The sequence below is a fragment of the Nomascus leucogenys genome, chromosome 6 (genome assembly GCF_006542625.1).
Source record: "Nomascus leucogenys isolate Asia chromosome 6, Asia_NLE_v1, whole genome shotgun sequence".
NCBI classification, from domain to species: Eukaryota; Metazoa; Chordata; class Mammalia; order Primates; family Hylobatidae; genus Nomascus; species Nomascus leucogenys.
In genome coordinates, this window is record NC_044386.1 from 119479904 (window position 1) to 119496943 (window position 17040).

At 51.4% G+C, this 17040-nt stretch overlaps 2 protein-coding genes across 5 annotated transcripts in view; one reads left to right on the forward strand and one right to left on the reverse strand.

Moving 5' to 3' along the window:
* The window catches only part of LOC100602507 (chondroitin sulfate synthase 1), a 205758-nt gene that overhangs the window by 185302 nt on the left and 3416 nt on the right, over positions 1–17040 (forward strand). Inside the window, exons 4-5 of one of the 3 annotated variants that reach the window (XM_030815097.1) lie at positions 3459–3655; positions 12874–13018. The gene's annotated coding sequence lies outside the window, so the exon portion shown is untranslated. The remainder of the gene's footprint in view (positions 1–3458; positions 3656–12873; positions 13019–17040) is intronic. The other 2 variants (XM_030815098.1, XM_030815099.1) reach the window with 2 other exon arrangements.
* LRRK1 (leucine rich repeat kinase 1) overlaps positions 1–17040 on the reverse strand; it is a 154050-nt gene that overhangs the window by 5998 nt on the left and 131012 nt on the right. For both annotated transcript variants that reach the window (XM_030815095.1, XM_030815092.1), the window contains 8 exons: positions 11698–11947; positions 10649–10815; positions 10317–10514; positions 8507–8784; positions 6636–6830; positions 5568–5719; positions 2347–2464; positions 903–1019 (listed from right to left, as the gene is read on the reverse strand). In XM_030815095.1, coding sequence (XP_030670955.1) covers positions 903–1019; positions 2347–2464; positions 5568–5719; positions 6636–6830; positions 8507–8784; positions 10317–10514; positions 10649–10815; positions 11698–11947 — 1475 coding nt within the window. The remainder of the gene's footprint in view (positions 1–902; positions 1020–2346; positions 2465–5567; positions 5720–6635; positions 6831–8506; positions 8785–10316; positions 10515–10648; positions 10816–11697; positions 11948–17040) is intronic.

A 17040-nucleotide genomic window follows, 5' to 3' on the forward strand; every position in this document is an offset into this window, starting at 1 on the left:
TTTACCGAGGGTGCCTACTGCACAGACAGGCCCCTCAGGGTGGGTGAAACAAGAACTGCCTGAGCCGTGCCTGAATCCTGTGGGCGGAGGAGCCAGGAAAAGCCAGGGAGCTGCCTCCCACTGAAGGGCAGCTTCTCAAAGGAAGGGACAAGGCCCTTGGTCTTGAGAACTGAATTGGAGGTGGTCTGGGAAGAGGTGTGGGGAGAGGCTGGGATGTCAAGGGCCCAGCACAGAGTGGGGTGCTTTGTGGGGAGGGTGCCGGGGCCAGCAGGGGCTGGAGGACAGCCTCACAGAGGCTGGGGCGAATCCCAAGGTGCAGCACAGCTGGCTGGGCCCTTTACTGGGGAGAGTGGCCCTTGGGGTCTCATTTCGAAAGGCCAGGGCTAGGAGGTTAAAGAGATGAGTCTGCAGGGCCATGCTGGACAAAGAGAAACTGCGTTTGGTGTAGACGGTGAGTACTTGAGGGGAGGCAGAGATGGAGGGAAGGAGATCAGGACCTCCAGGGCCTGGTGATCAAGTGGCTGTGGGGTGGCTCTGGCCTGGGCAGGTGGGAAAGAGGCTCTGGATGCCACTGCCCTCTGAAGGGGAAGGGCACACGCATGACTGCTCACCATGCCATTTGCACCAACAGTCATTCCACCTGAGTCAGGGCATTTGCGTGTGAAAGGGGGTTTTCTCTCAGCCCGCAGTCTGGCTGGGGACTTAGGTTTTTGCAAACCGGAAGGCACTAATGATGGACCAGGTCTGATATCTTTCCTCCCACCATCTCTAAGTCTGTGTCCTAGGCCAGGTGGTCCTAGAAGGTGTGGCTCTGCAGGTCCCACCCTGACATAGCTAGGAGATGCCTCCCAGACGTGGAAGCGCATCAGAGACCTGCATACCCGCCTTTGCCCTGACCTCACCTTTTTAATAACAGGCACAGCCAAGAAGCAGGTGACCACAGCTGGAGTATCCAAGGCCCGTTGGGGTGTGTTTAAGGGGCACATGCCCTTGAGGGTGTAGATGTAGATTTTCTGGTCCTGCAGAGGCAGAGAGGTCTACTGTGAGACCCAGGCTGGAAAGTGTCTGGCATTTCCCAAGGATTCCCGTGAGGATGCACTCGGCCTTGGGGATCCCCTATGCGTCTTTCCCAAGGCATTCCCATGAGGATGCACTCAGCCTTGGGGATCCCCTATGCGTCTTGGATTGACACGTTCTGGTGGGTTGTTTATGGGTTTCTGTTCTTTGTAGAAACGTTGAAAAAGACAGAATAGTCTAAAGAGGAAACAGAAAATAGCCCGTAATCTATTCCCCAGAGAAAACCACCATTGGGATTTGGGGGCACAGCCTCTCGGAAGTTGCCTGTGGTATTTGTGTGTGCACCTGATACTGGAAAAGTGGACTCACGCTGCAATGCTGTCTTCTCACTGTTCTTCCCATGCGACGGCACACTTTAGGCAGATCCCTTGCTCTCACTCATTCTAGGAGATGTTCTGGGAGCATCTCTTTGAGACTGGGGTGCACCTACTTCGGCTAATCTGTTGTCAGATGTTTCTTAACACTGAGATTTCTGAGGCTCAAGTGGTAAGCATGCTTTTGAGATTTCTGATACATATGTGAACACACTTCCAAACTACCCTGGGGAAAAGTTGCACCATTCTATCGCCTCACCCACAGCCGAGATGGAGTCTCGCTCTGTTGCAAGGCTGGAGTGCAATGGTGCGATCTTGGCTCATTGCAACCTCCACCTCCTGGGTTCAAGCGATTCTCCTGCCTCAGCCTCCTGAGTAGCTGGGAACACTCACGCACCACCATGCGCAGCTAATTTTTGTATTTTTTAGTAGAGACGGGGTTTCACCATGTTGGCCAGGATGGTCTCGATCTCTTGAACTCGTGATCCTCCTATCTTGGCCTCCCAAAGTGCTGGGATTACAGGCGTGAGCCACTGTGCCTAGCCTGCCTCAGAACATTTGTGTTTGGCCAGTTCTCTCGCGATTTCTCAGAAGGCCCCTCCTTGGGACTTCTAGTAACTTTCCTGATTTCCCTGTTGTGAAGGCAAGATGCCTTCAGAGCTGAGTGACTAGCAGTGCTATGGGAAACCCAGGCACATCCCTAGCCTCCTGGGTCTCTTCTCCTGCTGAGGGTCTACATCTGGTCCTCACCATCCCAAATCCCGGCCGCCAGCCAGCAGCAGGCAGAGTTGAGCTGCCCCTGGTGACAGGCTGCTACTTCACTGGGTTCATGGCATTACTCGGGGACTGCACGGGGGTGCGCTGGGGGTTATCTGAAAGCTCACTTGACCTGGCGTCCTGTATTTTTATGAATGTGGCCCCCGCCCAGGGGCTGCACCCGGTGGGCAGTGCTTACCTCGGTGGCTGTCCACAGGGATCTCTGGACCTGGAGCTGGCAGCTCACCTTCATCCCGGGGCAGCACATCCTCTGCACCTCCATGAGGCCCTTCTCTGTGTTCACCACCGTGTAGTTCCTGTAAGTGGCAGAAACTGTGCGGTCAGTGCCCGGGGGCCAGCGGCTGCCTCCTTCCCCCGGGCCTGGCCTCCTTCCCCCGGGCCTGGCCTGCCAGCTGCGCACCTCGTCTACCTCCCCTGCTCCCACCCAGGGTGGCATCCTTCTGCGTTCTGAAAGGGCAGAGCCGGGTTCTGCCCGAAGGGTAATGCTTGACCGTCGCCCGCAGGAAGGGCATTCCCCAGGGAAGAAAGGCTGTCCTCTTTCCGTGACCCCTCAGGGTTGAGACGGTTGCCCCGGTATGAAGGAGGGGCCCTCCCGCCGGCCATATCCTGCCCACGCGTGTTATGTGGGGAGTTTCTCACTGTGGACTAGACAGAGCCAGGGCTGAAGACAAGCTGGGAGAATTCCAGAGGAGATTGGGTTGGGGCGGGGGGGACTCAAAATGTGCTCCCAGCATGAGTGCTCTGAGGACTAATGGCTTGTCATTTGCGAGGGCCTTGGCTCACCAGGCCGGCTGTCCCTGGCATCGCTGCCTCCCCTCGGCCCGTGGCGGGCATCCTGGGCACCCACTGCATGGCAGAGGAGGCTGAAGCTGATGGGGCTGGGAAGTTACATACCCCACATCACGCAGCTCTGTCCCTCACACTCAAGAGAATATGTTAAGCTCATGGACAGCAGTTCTCAATATAAAGTTTCTCCTACCACCAAATTTTAAAAAGCTTCACCACTGTTGACTGATAACATATTTGCAGATGATAGAAATGGTAGAAAATACAGCGAACAAAAACTTCCTTCAGGTATATTTGTCTCCTTTTCCCATCTTTTTTTTATGCATCAGAAAAACAAAACTAAGATATTCTAATAGCTTTTACTTTGAAAACAGTTAAAAATATAGAGAGTCATAAAGAATAATTGCCCCTGTTCCCTGCAACTGGAATTGTGTCCTAAGCGTGTCCTGTTTACCTGCTTGTCTGCCCTGCCTCTCCTTCCTCCTCTCCTTCCTTAATTCTCAGACAGATCTCAAGTCCAGCTCCATCCTGGCTCCCCTGCTTGGCTGCCCGTGTGCTCCCGGCCAGCCCCCTCCTCCCTTCCTGTGAGTGAGTCTCTCTTCAGGCCGCGGTGAGTTTTAAAGAACCTTCACAGGTCACAGGAAGAGGCCTGTGTCTTCGCTCTGGGATGAGTCTTCTGAGCCCTAACAGAACTGTCTCAGGTACCTGGCACGTGTGCGTCTCTAGGCTGGCAGAGCAGGGCCCGGCCCAGCCTCCTAGGACCAGTCTGGCTCCAGGTCCTCCCATTCACCCTCAGAAGTATCTGACGATGTCCTTGCTTCTAGGGTGGCAGATGTTCCAGGTGCACTTCCTGCCCCAGACCTGGACTCTGCCATGATTCTGATGAGCCCTGGTTCACTTTGATACTTAGAGACCACAGTCTGGGTCCTAGGGGTGCATATTGGCATTTGGCTGGTCCTTGTTTTTAGGCCTTTTCAGCGAGCAGAGCTGAGATATTTGTGTTTATTTTTCAACTATATCACGAGTCTATCCAATCAATTCAGAACTGCAGGCTTTTACTTACCCTGCTTTACATCTCTTTCCCCTTTAGCCCGTGCTGAAAATCACGGTTTCCAGCAACAGCAACATAATTACTCATTAACTTACTCCACAACCACAAGCAGCATCTTAGAATAACAATCCTAACAGTGCTACCAACAATATAATCCCTGAAACCTGTTGAATTAATATGTTTGCTTTTTGTTTTGTCCTTAGAGTACATCCCATCAGGAAGGCGTGCTCCATTGCTGTGTTTTAGAGTAACTTCTCTTTTTTTCTGAGGCAGGTCTCACTCTGTCACCCAGGCTGGAGTGCAGTGGCACAATCACCACCCACTGCAGTGGCAAACTCCTGGGTTCAAGTAATCCTCCTGCCTCAGCCCCCTGAGTAGCTGGGACTACAGGTGCCCGCCACCATTCCCAGCTAGTTTTTGTTATTTATTTATTTTTGTAGAGACGAGGTTTCACCATGTTTTCCTAGACTGGTCTCAAACTCCTGAACTCAAATGATCCACCTGCCTCAGCCTCCTGAAGTGCTGGGGTTACAGGCGTGAGCCACAAGGCCTGGTCAGAAAAACTTCCTTACAGCATCATTTCTTAGAGTGCCTCTGCATCATTTCTTAGAGTGCCTCTGTGTCACGACACTCAGTCCTAGTGGCATAAAACCTGATGCAAACTCACAAAGACTGACCTCAGAGAAACTGCAAAGTCTGCTCCATTTATCTTACTATGTCTCAAGCTCATTCCTCAGTGATATTTCCCCACTCTACCCCGGGCACCCTCTCCAAAGGTCATACTCCAGATGCTGTCTTTACTACCGACTGTGCACCTCCCACCCACCCCATGGCAAGCATGTCTTGTCTGACCACCACCTCCTAGTTTTTCGGCTCACCCCACCTAATACTATAACTCTCGAGTTTTTTTTTTTTTTAACTCTAGCAGTACCTAGGATCCTTTAGTACTTTCCATTGTGCTCCCTGAATTTATGGCCTCACTTAGGTTCCTTGGTCCATCTCTGTATCACTCCCTTGAAAACACCCCAACGCCCCTGCCCCTCACTCCCTCTTGGCAAAACCCCAACTCTGTTTAAACCCACCTTGTTGCCCCTTCTGCAATCTGGGGCAGCAGAGCATGCTTGAGAAAGTCACATAACCAGGCTGACAGGCCTCATTTCCTTTTAAAAAATATTTTAAATTTTCTAATTTTTTAAAAGATGGGGTCTTGCTATGTTGTTCAGGCTAAACTTGATCTCCTGGGCTCAGGTGATTCTCCTGCCCCAGCCTCTTGAGTGTCTAGGACTGTAGGCACATGCCACAGTGCCCTCATGTCCCCAGGCACCCTGGCAGATACTACCCATTTTTGGCATCTCTTAACCACACAACCATACATGCACGTCTCTTTGTGTGGACTTTCTTCTGCTCTCCTTGCTCTTTCTTGAGTGCAGTCTAACCAGGTTCTGGACCCTACTGTCTGCTAAATAATTCTCACTGTGGTCAACGTCGACTCTGTTCCCAAATTCCATGGTGGCCTCCCACCCCAAATACAAAGAGGGCAGGAGCAGGCCACAGGAGCTTACCTGGACTCCTCTTTTCCATCCCAAAACACCACGGTGTACTCCTGGCCCTGGGACGAGAAGAAGGCTGTCTGCTTCCCACAGCTCAGCTCATACATGAAGGTGGCAAAGGTCGGGTCTTTCATCTGGCTCACCACCGACAGGGCCAGCGGTCGCTGAGGGAGAGGAGCCACCAGAAGAGAGCAAGGTCACTAACAACCAGATCCGTGCTAATTCTGCCCATGAGATCAGCCAGCTCCAACCAGGGAGGAATGAGGGATTCTGTTCATTCAGACTAGATCCAAACAAGAGGCAGAAACAGCTTCAGACGTCAGGAGCAAACCCATCCAGGTATCTGGGTCACCCTTGGCTATGGCAATTTAAGCTCCTCTGGTCAGGTTCGCCGAACCCTGGGTATTCCAACCCAGGCCCAAGGACACACACTCTTCATCTCACTATATTGCCCAAGCTGGAGTGCAAAACCTACTCACAGGTGCGATCATCGTGCACCACAGCCTTGAACTCCTGGGCTCAAGTGATCCTCCTGCCTCAGGCTCCCCAGTGGCTGGGACTATGTAAGTCCATGTCACCATGCCCAGATAAGGACACGCATTCTTCTAAAGAATACCCTGTTTACTCCCAATACATTAAACTAGCTCTGTCTGATTTAATGAGTTTTAACTTTGAAACCACTAGCCTCTTCAAAAACACAAAAATGCCACCAACAAAAAACTAGCCTGAACACTGTAATATGATCCCTGATTCTCACCACCAAACCTTTTCCCCATCACTTTACAAAGAGATACCCACATTCTCTCTGTTCTTGCATAGGGACTGTATTGTTATAAAGGGGTTTATATACTTTGTTTGCGTGGTGAAGTAACAACAAAAGTTGGGGAGGAAAAGGAAGTTTGTTTCCTAAGAGTGACACGCACATACAAAGGCAATGAAAGTAGGTATGTTAGGAGCAGCAAACATCACCCTCTAGAAGAAATGAGCAGAGAAGGGTTGCCAATGGTGATGAGTGGGCAGCCACACACACACACCCTGGGGACCCACAGCTTCCACCACATGGCAGGAGGTCCCAAGTACCTTCTCTGGCTTAGTGTCCCAGCACTCCATCATGAGCGCCTGCAGTCGATGGAACTGCACTTCCTCCGGCTGCCCCAGAACCGGGCGGAAGCCCTTTGACAGCTTCTTGGCAATCTGGAGCTGGTGGTGGCCCAGTGCAGGGCGCTGTCCTGACAGCAACTCGTAGAGCACCATTCCATAGGAGAACATATCTACCTGGGCACAGAACAAGCCGAGTCAGGTCGCTGCCTGGGCCCAGTGGCCTTCACAAGGTGGCCCTCAGGTGGAGGGACCAGGGAGACACAATTAGACAAGGAAAACATTCAACAAACCACCTGACCATGTCCCTCTGTCCATTTATCCATCTATCCTCCCAACTACCCATCCATCCACCTATCTGACCACTTTCTCTTCTATCCATTTATCTATCCATTTTCTCACCCTTCCTTCTTTTCCTCCATCCATCCATCCATTTGCTTGTCTTCCTGTACATTTATCTATTCTTCTCATCTGTCCATCTATCCATTCATCTGACCACCTGTCCTGCACATTTATCCATCTGTCTTCCTATCCTTCCTCTTTTCCATCTACCCATCCATTTGACTTCCCACCATATTGTCCATTTGCCCATTGTCCCATCCATCCTTCCATCCTTCCATCCTTCCATCCATCCATCCTTCCATCCATCCATCCATCCATCCTTCCGTCCAATAAAACACACTGAGAACTTGCTGTTAGTCACTGATTAAGGACTCCAAGGAGGTCATGGTCGTTATCCTTGAGTACCAAGACAAGGCAGGAAAACACACACCCTCAGCTTAATGTGCTTGGTACTAAACGTGCTGTGTATTGCAACTCATTAAAAAAAGGAGTGTCTCCTGGATCACAACATGTTGTCTCCTCTAATTTTCATAATCAAAAAGGTCCAGCAAGGAAAAATTTATACAGACCCCTATAAGGGTCAAGAAATAACATTTTAGCAGAATGGCTGAGATAGACTTGAGAATTTTAAATGTGAATGTTTCCATGATAATCTGAGTTTCAAGGTGACCTCCTTGTTGAAGTCACCTACTATTATGAAGCTCTTATTTTTGTTGCTCCGATTTGCCTTTTCTATGGGCAACAACCACAGGTGCTGAGCTAATCCATACATGCGCAGGTCATTCCTACAGCAATTAGTCAATGACCATCTGAAAAATCACCCGAGAATAAGAAATCATAGACACGGGAATTTCAATGCTGGGTGATCAATTAACAAGGCTGTCACTAGATGTAATATATGCATATGGTAAGATGACTTCAAGTTGTCTGTGTGCCTGCATCTATCAAGTAGCCATCAGGAATAAATGCTATCAGAAGATCAACATTTGGTCATTGTCTCAACTGAGGCTGGCAGTGCAGTTGCCTGGGGATACCAGCTTGTTCTTTCACTCTTCTCCTGGTTTGGCATTCAACTTGGAAAGCACCCTGTGGCCGGGACTTAAGGCCAGGGGTCTTTACCGTCCTTATTCTGTCTGCCCCTCCTGAGCGCCCTGCAAGGCTGGTCCTGTGTCCTCACTGTGCACATCTAAATGTGAGTTGGAGCCCAAATCCAGACCTGTCTCTCTCTTGGACTCTTCATCTGCTGTTTACATCCTCTACACTGTTACTGAATCAAGGTTTGAGAGCGCTGAGGCTAAGGAGAAGTCAACCTTGCTACAAGCAGACAGACATAGGCCCCTGCGCCCTTCTGGTTCAAGCCAGAACCTCCCTTACTGAGCAAGGGAGAGTGAGAAAAATATGCTTTTGGGGATGCTGAGCCCCGAAGCTTCAGGTGCCTCTAGGACTGCCTGGCTAGCCTCAGGGCTGGGCTCCTGCACTGTGGGGCTGGGCCAGGGGATCCAGGCAGGTACCTTCTCATCATATACAATGCGAGGCCTGATCTCTGGGGCCTGGTAGCCAGGAGTGCCCTCCACGCCTAGAGCGCCCTCATGGAATGACTGCCTTGAAATCCCGTAGTCAGATAGCTTGATGTTGACGTGCTCCTTGACGTCAAGGGACCACACCAGAATGTTGTCCGACTTCAGGTCGCAGAAGATGATGTTTTTCTTGTGCAGGTAGGCCAGGCCCGAGGCAATCTGGTAGGCTATTTTTTGGGTGAGCATGTGTCCCAGGGGTATAAAGGAAGAATCTTGCAAAGAAAAACAATTTTCAAATGTATCAAAATTTCGGTTTTGATAGAATCAAATTATCATGATAGCAACTGTCTTTTTGTCTTCCTATCTCCCTAGATACTTTATATATTTTTTTCTTTTTTCTTTTATTGAGACAGAGTCTCCCTCTATCACCCAGGCTGGAGTGCAGTGGCACGATCTTGGCTCACTGCAACCTCTGCCTCCAGGGTTCAAGCAATTCTCATGCCTCAGCCTCCCAAGTTGAGTAGCTAGGACTACAGGCGCGTGCCACCATGCCTGGCTAATTTTCGTATTTTTAGTAGACATGGGGTTTCACCATGTTGGCCAGGCTGGCCTTGAATTCCTGGCTTTAAGTGACCTGCCCGCCTGGGCCTCCCAAAGTGTTGGGATTTCACATGTGAGCCACTGCGCCTGGCCCCTAGATACTTTATATTCTATTGACACATTCCCACTATTCACCAGACTGCCATAAGGGACAGAGAATGGCCTGGTTAAATGAGATAGTATTTAGGATAGAAATGCTCATCAGTATAGCTTCATTCATGATATCTTATTCCTGGAATTGCTGGCAGTTTTGCTGAATGAGCAAGGATTCAAAATCTCTAGAGTTCATCTCGGGTCAAGGCTGTCCTACGTAAAGGGGTGAGTTGCAAGTAGAAGAATTTTGTTTGGCTGGGCGTGGTGGCTCATGCCGGTAATTCCAGCACTTTGGGAGGCTAAAGTGTGGGGATCGATTGAGCTCACAGTTCGAGAACGACCTGGGCAACAGGGCGAAAGGCCATCTCTACAAACAACAACAACAAATTAGCTGGGTGTGGTGGCGTGTGCTTGTAGCTACTCGGGAAGTTGTGGTGGGAGGATTGCTCGAATTCAGGAGGTCAAAGCTGCAGTGAGCTGAGATTGCACCACTGTACTCCAGCCTGGCCAACAAAGTGAGATCCTGGATAAAACAAAAATAAAGAATTTTGTGTAAAAATTATCTTCCATTGAGGCAGAAGTGATTGATTTTAATAGCACTTCTTCTTCCTTAGTCAAAAGACAGCTACCTTTCACCCTCTGGCAACTCTGGAGTTTAGTTGCTCTTTTCTCAAGGTAAATTACTTCAACATTTTATTTTAAAATATGGTAGGGTCCCACTGACCCCATGGTCTCAGAGTCTCAGCAGTGGTGTGTGCATGTGCAGTTAAGAAAGTGATTCAATGCAGCTCACGTGCTTGGTGCCCTCCCAGCGAGGCCTGTTACCATCCTCCTTTTACAGGCAAATAAACTCAGCGGCTTCCCGGACCGCGGCAGAGCCTGGTCTTAGCCGACTCCACAGCGTGCGCTCCCCCGTCCTCGCCAAGGCTCTGCCTAGTGACTGGACCTGGCGAGGTGCCCGGCCTCACACCCAGGGGATGATCACACGAGCCATGGGTTGGGCGTGCCCTGGGCTCGCCAAGGCCACCTGAGGCTCTACCCCCGTGCCAGGCAGGAGGCGCCCAGGGCTCTTTTGGTCTCAGGGGCCGGGTGGGGCGGCGCGCCGCGGTACCTCTGGCATTCTCCGACAGCACGGTGTTGAGGCTGCTGAGCGGCGCGAGCTCCAGGGCGAAGCAGAGTGGGTGGATGCTGATGCCGATGAGCGCCACGATGCAGGGGTGCTGCAGCGCGTGCAGCATGCTGGCCTCCTGCCGGAACTCGGAGAAGTTCTTCATGGCATCCGTGGCCCGCAGGTGCCTCAGCATGGTGTCTGCCAGGGACAGCGCAGTGTCAGCCAGCAGGACGTGGGGTGCCTGCAGCCTCAGGCCTCTCTAAGGCAGCACAGAGCTTAGACCCGGGCAGCATATGTCTGAGAAAAACAGCACCAACCTGGGACCCGCTTACCTGCCGGTACGTTAGCAAAGTTCTTGAATTTTTTGATGTGGAAGCGCTTGACGGCCACGGGCTGGCCCTGGTACCGGGCCCGGTAGATGACGGTGCCACTGCCGCCCTGGCCCAGGACGCTGCCCTCGTCCTCGTTGTGCTCCAGCTTGCTGTTTTCCAGGAAGAGCCTGCCACACACGCCCGGCATCAGCCACATCGCCCCTCCCCGACGCGGGTGGGTCCTGGGCTGGGCCATTTGTCCCAACCACGGCCGAGAGTCATGGTTCAAAGCCATCTGTGAGGCTGGACAGATCTGGGCCACCCCGGCCCTGCCGCTTGCGGGTGGGCATGCCTGGGTGGGTTACGCAGGCTTGCTAAGCCTCGGTCTCCTCTGTAAAGTGGGCTCAGGACAGGAACGGCCTCAGAGGTGGTGATGGCTGGCACAGGGTGAACCCCACGGAAGTGGTGGCCGTAGAGAAAGGGTCCCTTTGGAGGTTTTCTTCTGAAAGGTGACGTTTCCTATTTCCTCCCCGATTCTCTCCCTAGTTATCATCTGGGTTAGCACAGGTAGAATAAACTCTAAGAACAGATTTGAGGGGTCCAAGGCTCAGCGCTAGGGCTGCAGACAGGAGTCAGCGTTTGACAAAGAAGGCAAACCAGGCTCTGGGTGGGAGCTCTCCCTTCCTGAATGCCTGAGGAGCGCCGGCTGTGCTTACCTGCTGGCCCTGCAGCTGGTGGGGAGGTAGGAGTGGAAAGGAGAGGCAGCTCAGGAGAGAGCAGCTCTGGCTATGAGGGGAAGGGGGAGCCGTGTGGGGAGGCAGGATGGCTGCACTTGCAAAGCACTCTTCCCAGCTGGGCCTATCAAGGCCTCCAAAATGGAAAGCCAGAAGCCTGGTTCCCTTCAGGCGGCCGAGGATGGGAACCTAAAAGGTACTGAGATTGGTGGGAAGCCATGGCTGGGGCACCTGCCCGCCCCGGAGGGGTCTTCCTGGAGATCACTCGGCAACTGCACAGCGAGGAGCGCCCCCTGTGACCTGCCCTGTGTTCTGGGAGGGGCCTTCGGGGCATACCTGGCTGGGAAGTCGGTCATGAACAGTTCAGGGACCAGCTCCTGGAGTGGCACGGGGAGGTCCGGATGTCGGGGGCAGGAGATGAAGTCCCGCTCGACGGCTGTCAGGACACAGTCTTCCATGTCGAAGTACTGCACCTCCTCTGATTTCTCACTGGGGTCCGTGTGCTGGGCCCAGGCTGTCTCGCAGACCGGGCAGGGCACGTACTGCTCCATGAGTGGCGTCCCGTCGCTCTCTGTGGCCGTCAGGGCTAAATAAGGACAGAGCAGGAGACGGCTTCACGAGAAGGTGGTGCAGGAGGGCCCCCGAGCAGCACTCTGCACCCCAGGCCCTGAGGCCTTCACAGAAGGGGAGCTGCCTGTCCTGGCCTGTACCCAAGAGACAGGCTGAAACCCCCTGCCACATGTGGGTGCCTTTTTGGAGAGCGCAATTGTTTGTCCTGAAAGATGTGTCCAGGGAGGGTTCAGGATGCTTCTGAGAACTGTCCAGTGGTCGGGACACTGAGCAGGCTGGCTGGGGGGCCTGAGAGGAGGGCGGGGATCCCTCCTGCATGACTGGGCCCTAACAGGTCATTACAGACTAGGTCTGAGCTATCCTCCAACAATCACAGCAGTGTGGAAGGCACCCTTCTTACAATTAGAAACAGCAGGTTTACAATGTCCATGAAGGGCAATGCAGGGGGAGAAATGAGTGCAAATTATCAGAGACGAAACTCAGTCACTGGACATGGGATCCCCCCATGCCTGAGAGGAGGTGCAGAGAAACACCCTCCAAGGTACCCTGAGGAGGTGCCCTCAGGGCAGGCCAACTGCCTGCTTCGTGCAGGGTAGGAGGTGGATGCCTAGAACTTTCCAGGCACATCCGATATCTGCAGGTCCATGCGTAAGGCATCCCGTTGGGAGGGCCCCTGGCTGGGAATGGCGGCTCCAGGTGGCCTGTCTCAGGTGCTTACCAGAACCCTTTTCATCTCAGGTGACTGTCTAAGGGACCCACCTGCCAAACGCCCAGCACCTGCTGTTGGGGGAACACTGGCTGGTGGGGAGCTGCAAAGTGCCCAGAAGGGTTCACATGGGCCTAAGGGCCCCCTTAGATGGCCAAGTGCCTCCCAAATCACTATGACACACACACCCAACTGCCTTCTCCGAGGGCTCCTTTCTAAGCCTTTTTTCCTTGCAGGTCACCCTGCCTGCCAACAGCGTGAAGGACCCCAATCCTGACAGAGACCAGACCTGGGATCTGGAAGGTGTATCCTGAGTGCATTCTGCCACTGCTCCTTAGCCACCTTCCCTGATGCTCTCTGGGACGCAGGCATCGCATGCAGGTGAGGCCGGCCCAGGAGGCTGGGGGACCCGCCGAGGCTTGCAGGGGCAGCACTGGAATTCCAAACCCGTTCTCCAGTCACTTGCTTGGCCTCCAGCGTTCAGGGGCTGAGGCTGTTGGGGCAGCCTCTCCCACAGCAGCTTGCCCCATTAAGCCCCAGATGGCCTCCCCCTGGCAGGCTGCTCTGGGAGTCGCCTCCACCCCAGGAGCAAAACAAACAGGCGGCCTCAGCAACTTCACTCAAAGAATACTTCTTTCGGGTGAACTATCAATGAAGAAACAGATCGAAAGGGTCTGAGAAGGGCTGTGTTAGTGGTTTGATCACCGCCGGGATGGGTGGGGTGGCAGGGAAGGAGAGCAAGGCCCCTTGGTGGCCACAGCTCCCCTACATCCCTGCCCCTGCACAGAGGATAAATTTCCATCTGCCGGCTCCCCCGCAATTTCAGCCACACCATCCTCACTGTGAAAACAAGACACGTGAGCTCACACTGAGCCTCTCTGTGGACCACTCGTGGTACCAATGTCATCCTTCTTGCCACGCCAGTGGGCAGCTGGCAGGCCGCTTCCCTGCACACTCCCAGTGGGGTCCAAGCCCAATCTTCCCCATGGTACTCCCCACCAATGACAGAGCTGGACTTCTCTGGGGCCAGGACTCCCACCAAAGTGCTGTTAAGACCCCCTAGTTGAAGATGCCCGAATAGGAACAGCTCCGGTCTACAGCCTCCAGCGTGAGCGACACAGAAGACGGGTGATTTCTGCATTTCTATCTGAGGTACCGGGTTCATCTCACTAGGGAGTGCCAGACAGTGGGTGCAGGACAGCGGGTGCAGTGCACTGTGCATGAACCGAAGCAGGGCGAGGCATTGCCTCACTTGGGAAGTGCAAGGGGTCAGGAAGTTCCATTTCCTATTCAAAGAAAGGGGTGACAGACAGCACCTGGAAAATCAGGTCACTCCCACCCTAATACTGTGCATTTCCAACGGGCTTAAAAATGGCACACCAGGAGATTATATCCCACACCTGGCTAGGAGGGTCCTATGCCCACGGAGTCTCACTGATCGCTAGCACAGCAGTCTGAGATTAAACTGCAAGGCGGCAGCGAGGCTGGAGGAGGGGCACCTGCCATTGCCCAGGCTTGCTTAGGTGAACAAAGCAGCCAGGAAGCTCAAACTGGTTGGAGCCCACCACAGCTCAAGGAGGCCTGCCTGCTTCTGTAGGCTCCACCTCTGGGGGCAGGGCACAGACAAACAAAAAGACAGCAGTAACTTCTGCAGACTTAAATGTCCCTGTCTGACAGCTTTGAAGAGAGTAGTGGTTCTCCCAGCACACAGCTGGACATCTGAGAATGGGCAAGACTGCCTCCTCAAGTGGGTCCCTGACCCCCGAGCAGCCTAACTGGGAGGCACCCCCAAGTAGGGGCAGACTGACACCTCACATGGCCGGGTACTCCTCTGAGACAAAACTTCCAGAGGAACGATCAGGCAGCAGCATTTGCGGTTCATGAAAATCCGCTGTTCTGCAGCCACCGCTGCTGATACCCAGGCAAACAGGGTCTGGAGTGGACCTCTAGCAAACTCCAACAGACCTGCAGCTGAGGGTCCTGTCTGTTAGAAGGAAAACTAACAAACAGAAAGGACATCCACACCAAAAAGCCATCTGTATGTCACCATCATCAAAGACCAAAAGTAGATAAAACCACAAAGATGGGGAAAAAACAGAGCAGAAAAACTGGAAACTCTAAAAAGCAGAGTGCCTCTCCTCCTCCAAAGGAACGCAGTTCCTCACCAGCGACGGAACAAAGCTGGACGGGGAATGACTTTGACGAGTTGAGAGAAGAAGGCTTCAGACGATCAAACTACTCCGAGCTACGGGAGGAAACTCAAAACAACAGCAAAGAAGTTAAAAACTTTGAAAAAAAATTAGACGAATGTATAACTAGAATAACCAATGCAGAGTAGTGCTTAAAGGAGCTGATGGAGCTGATAGCCAAGGCTTGAGAACTACATGAAGAATGCAGAAGCCTCAGGAGCCGATGCAATCAACTGGAAGAAACGGTATCAGTGATGGAAGATGAAACAAATGAAGCGAGAAGGGAAGTTTAGAGAAAAAAGAATAAAAAGAAATGAACAAAACCTCCAAGAAATATGGGACTATGTGAAAAGACCAAATCTATGTCTGATTGGTGTACCTGAAAGTGACGGGGATAATGGAACCAAGTTGGAAAACACTCTGCAGGATATTATCCAGGAGAACTTCCCCAATCTAGCAAGGCAGGCCAACATTCAGATTCAGGAAATACAGAGAATGCCACAGAGATACTCCTCAAGAAGAGCAACTCCAAGACACATAATTGTCAGATTCACCAAAGTTGAAATGAAGGAAAAAATGTTAAGGGCAGCCAGAGAGAAAGGTCAGGTTACCCACAAAGGGAAGCCCATCAGACTAACAGTGGATCTCTTGGCAGAAACTCTACAAGCCAGAAGAGAGTGGGGGACGATATTCAACATTCTTAAAGAAAAGAATTTTCAACCCAGAATTTCATATCCAGCCAAACTAAGCTTCATAAGTGAAGGAGAAATAAAATACTTTACAGACAAGCAAATGCTGAGAGATTTTGTCACCACCAGGCCTGCCCTAAAAGAGCTCCTGAAGGAAGCACTAAACATGGAAAGGAACAACTGGTACTAGGCACTGCAAAAACATGCCAAATTGTAAAGACCATCGAGGCTAGGAAGAAACTGCATCAACTAATGAGCAAAATAACCAGCTAACATCATAATGACAGGATCAAATTCACACATAACAATATTAACTTTAAATGTAAATGGGCTAAATGCTCCAATTAAAAGACACAGACTGGCAAATTGGATAAAGAGTCAAGACCCATCAGTGTGCTGTATTCAGGAAACCCATCTCACGTGCAGAGACACACATAGACTCAAAATAAAGGGATGGAGGAAGATCTACCAAGCAAATGGAAAACAAAAAAAGACAGGGGTTGCAATCCTAGTCTCTGATAAAACAAACTTTAAACCAACAAAGATCAAAAGAGACAAAGAAGGCCATTACATAATGGTAAAGGGATCAATTCAACAAGAAGAGCTAACTATCCTAAATATATATGCACCTAATACAGGAGCACCCAGATTCATAAAGCAAGTCCTGAGTGACCTACAAAGAGACTTAGACTCCCACACAATAATAATGGGAGACTTTAACACCCCACTGTCAACATTAGACAGATCAACGAGACAGAAAGTTAACAAGGATACCCAGGAATTGAACTCAGCTCTGCATCAAGCAGACCAAACAGACATCTACAGAACTCTCCACCCCAAATCAACAGAATATACATTTTTTTCAGCACCACACCACACCTATTCCAAAATTGACCACATAGTTGGAAGTAAAGCTCTCCTCAGCAAATGTAAAAGAACAGAAATTATAACAAACTGTCTCTCAGACCACAGTGCAATCAAACTAGAACTCAGCATTAAGAAATTCACTCAAAACCACTCAACTACATGGAAACTGAACAACCTGTTCCTGAATGACTACTGGGTACATAACGAAATGAAGGCAGAAATAAAGATGTTCTTTGAAACCAACGAGAACAAAGACACAACCTACCAGAATCTCTGGGACACATTCGAAGCAGTGTGTAGAGGGAAATTTATAGCACTAAATGCCCACAAGAGAAAGCAGGAAAGATCCAAAATTGACACCCTAACATCACAATTAAAAGAACTAGAAAAGCAAGAGCAAACACATTCAAAAGCTAGCAGAAGGCAAGAAATAACTAAAATCAGAGCAGAACTGAAGGAAATAGAGACACAAAAAACCCTTCAAAAAATTAATGGGCTGGGCGCGGTGGCTCACGCTTGTAATCCCAGCACTTTGGGAGGCCGAGGCGGGCGGATCACGAGGTCAGGAGATCGAGACCAGGGTGAAACCCCGTCTCTACTAAAAATACAAAAAATTAGCCGGGCGTGGTGGCGGGCGCCTGTAGTCCCAGCTACTCAG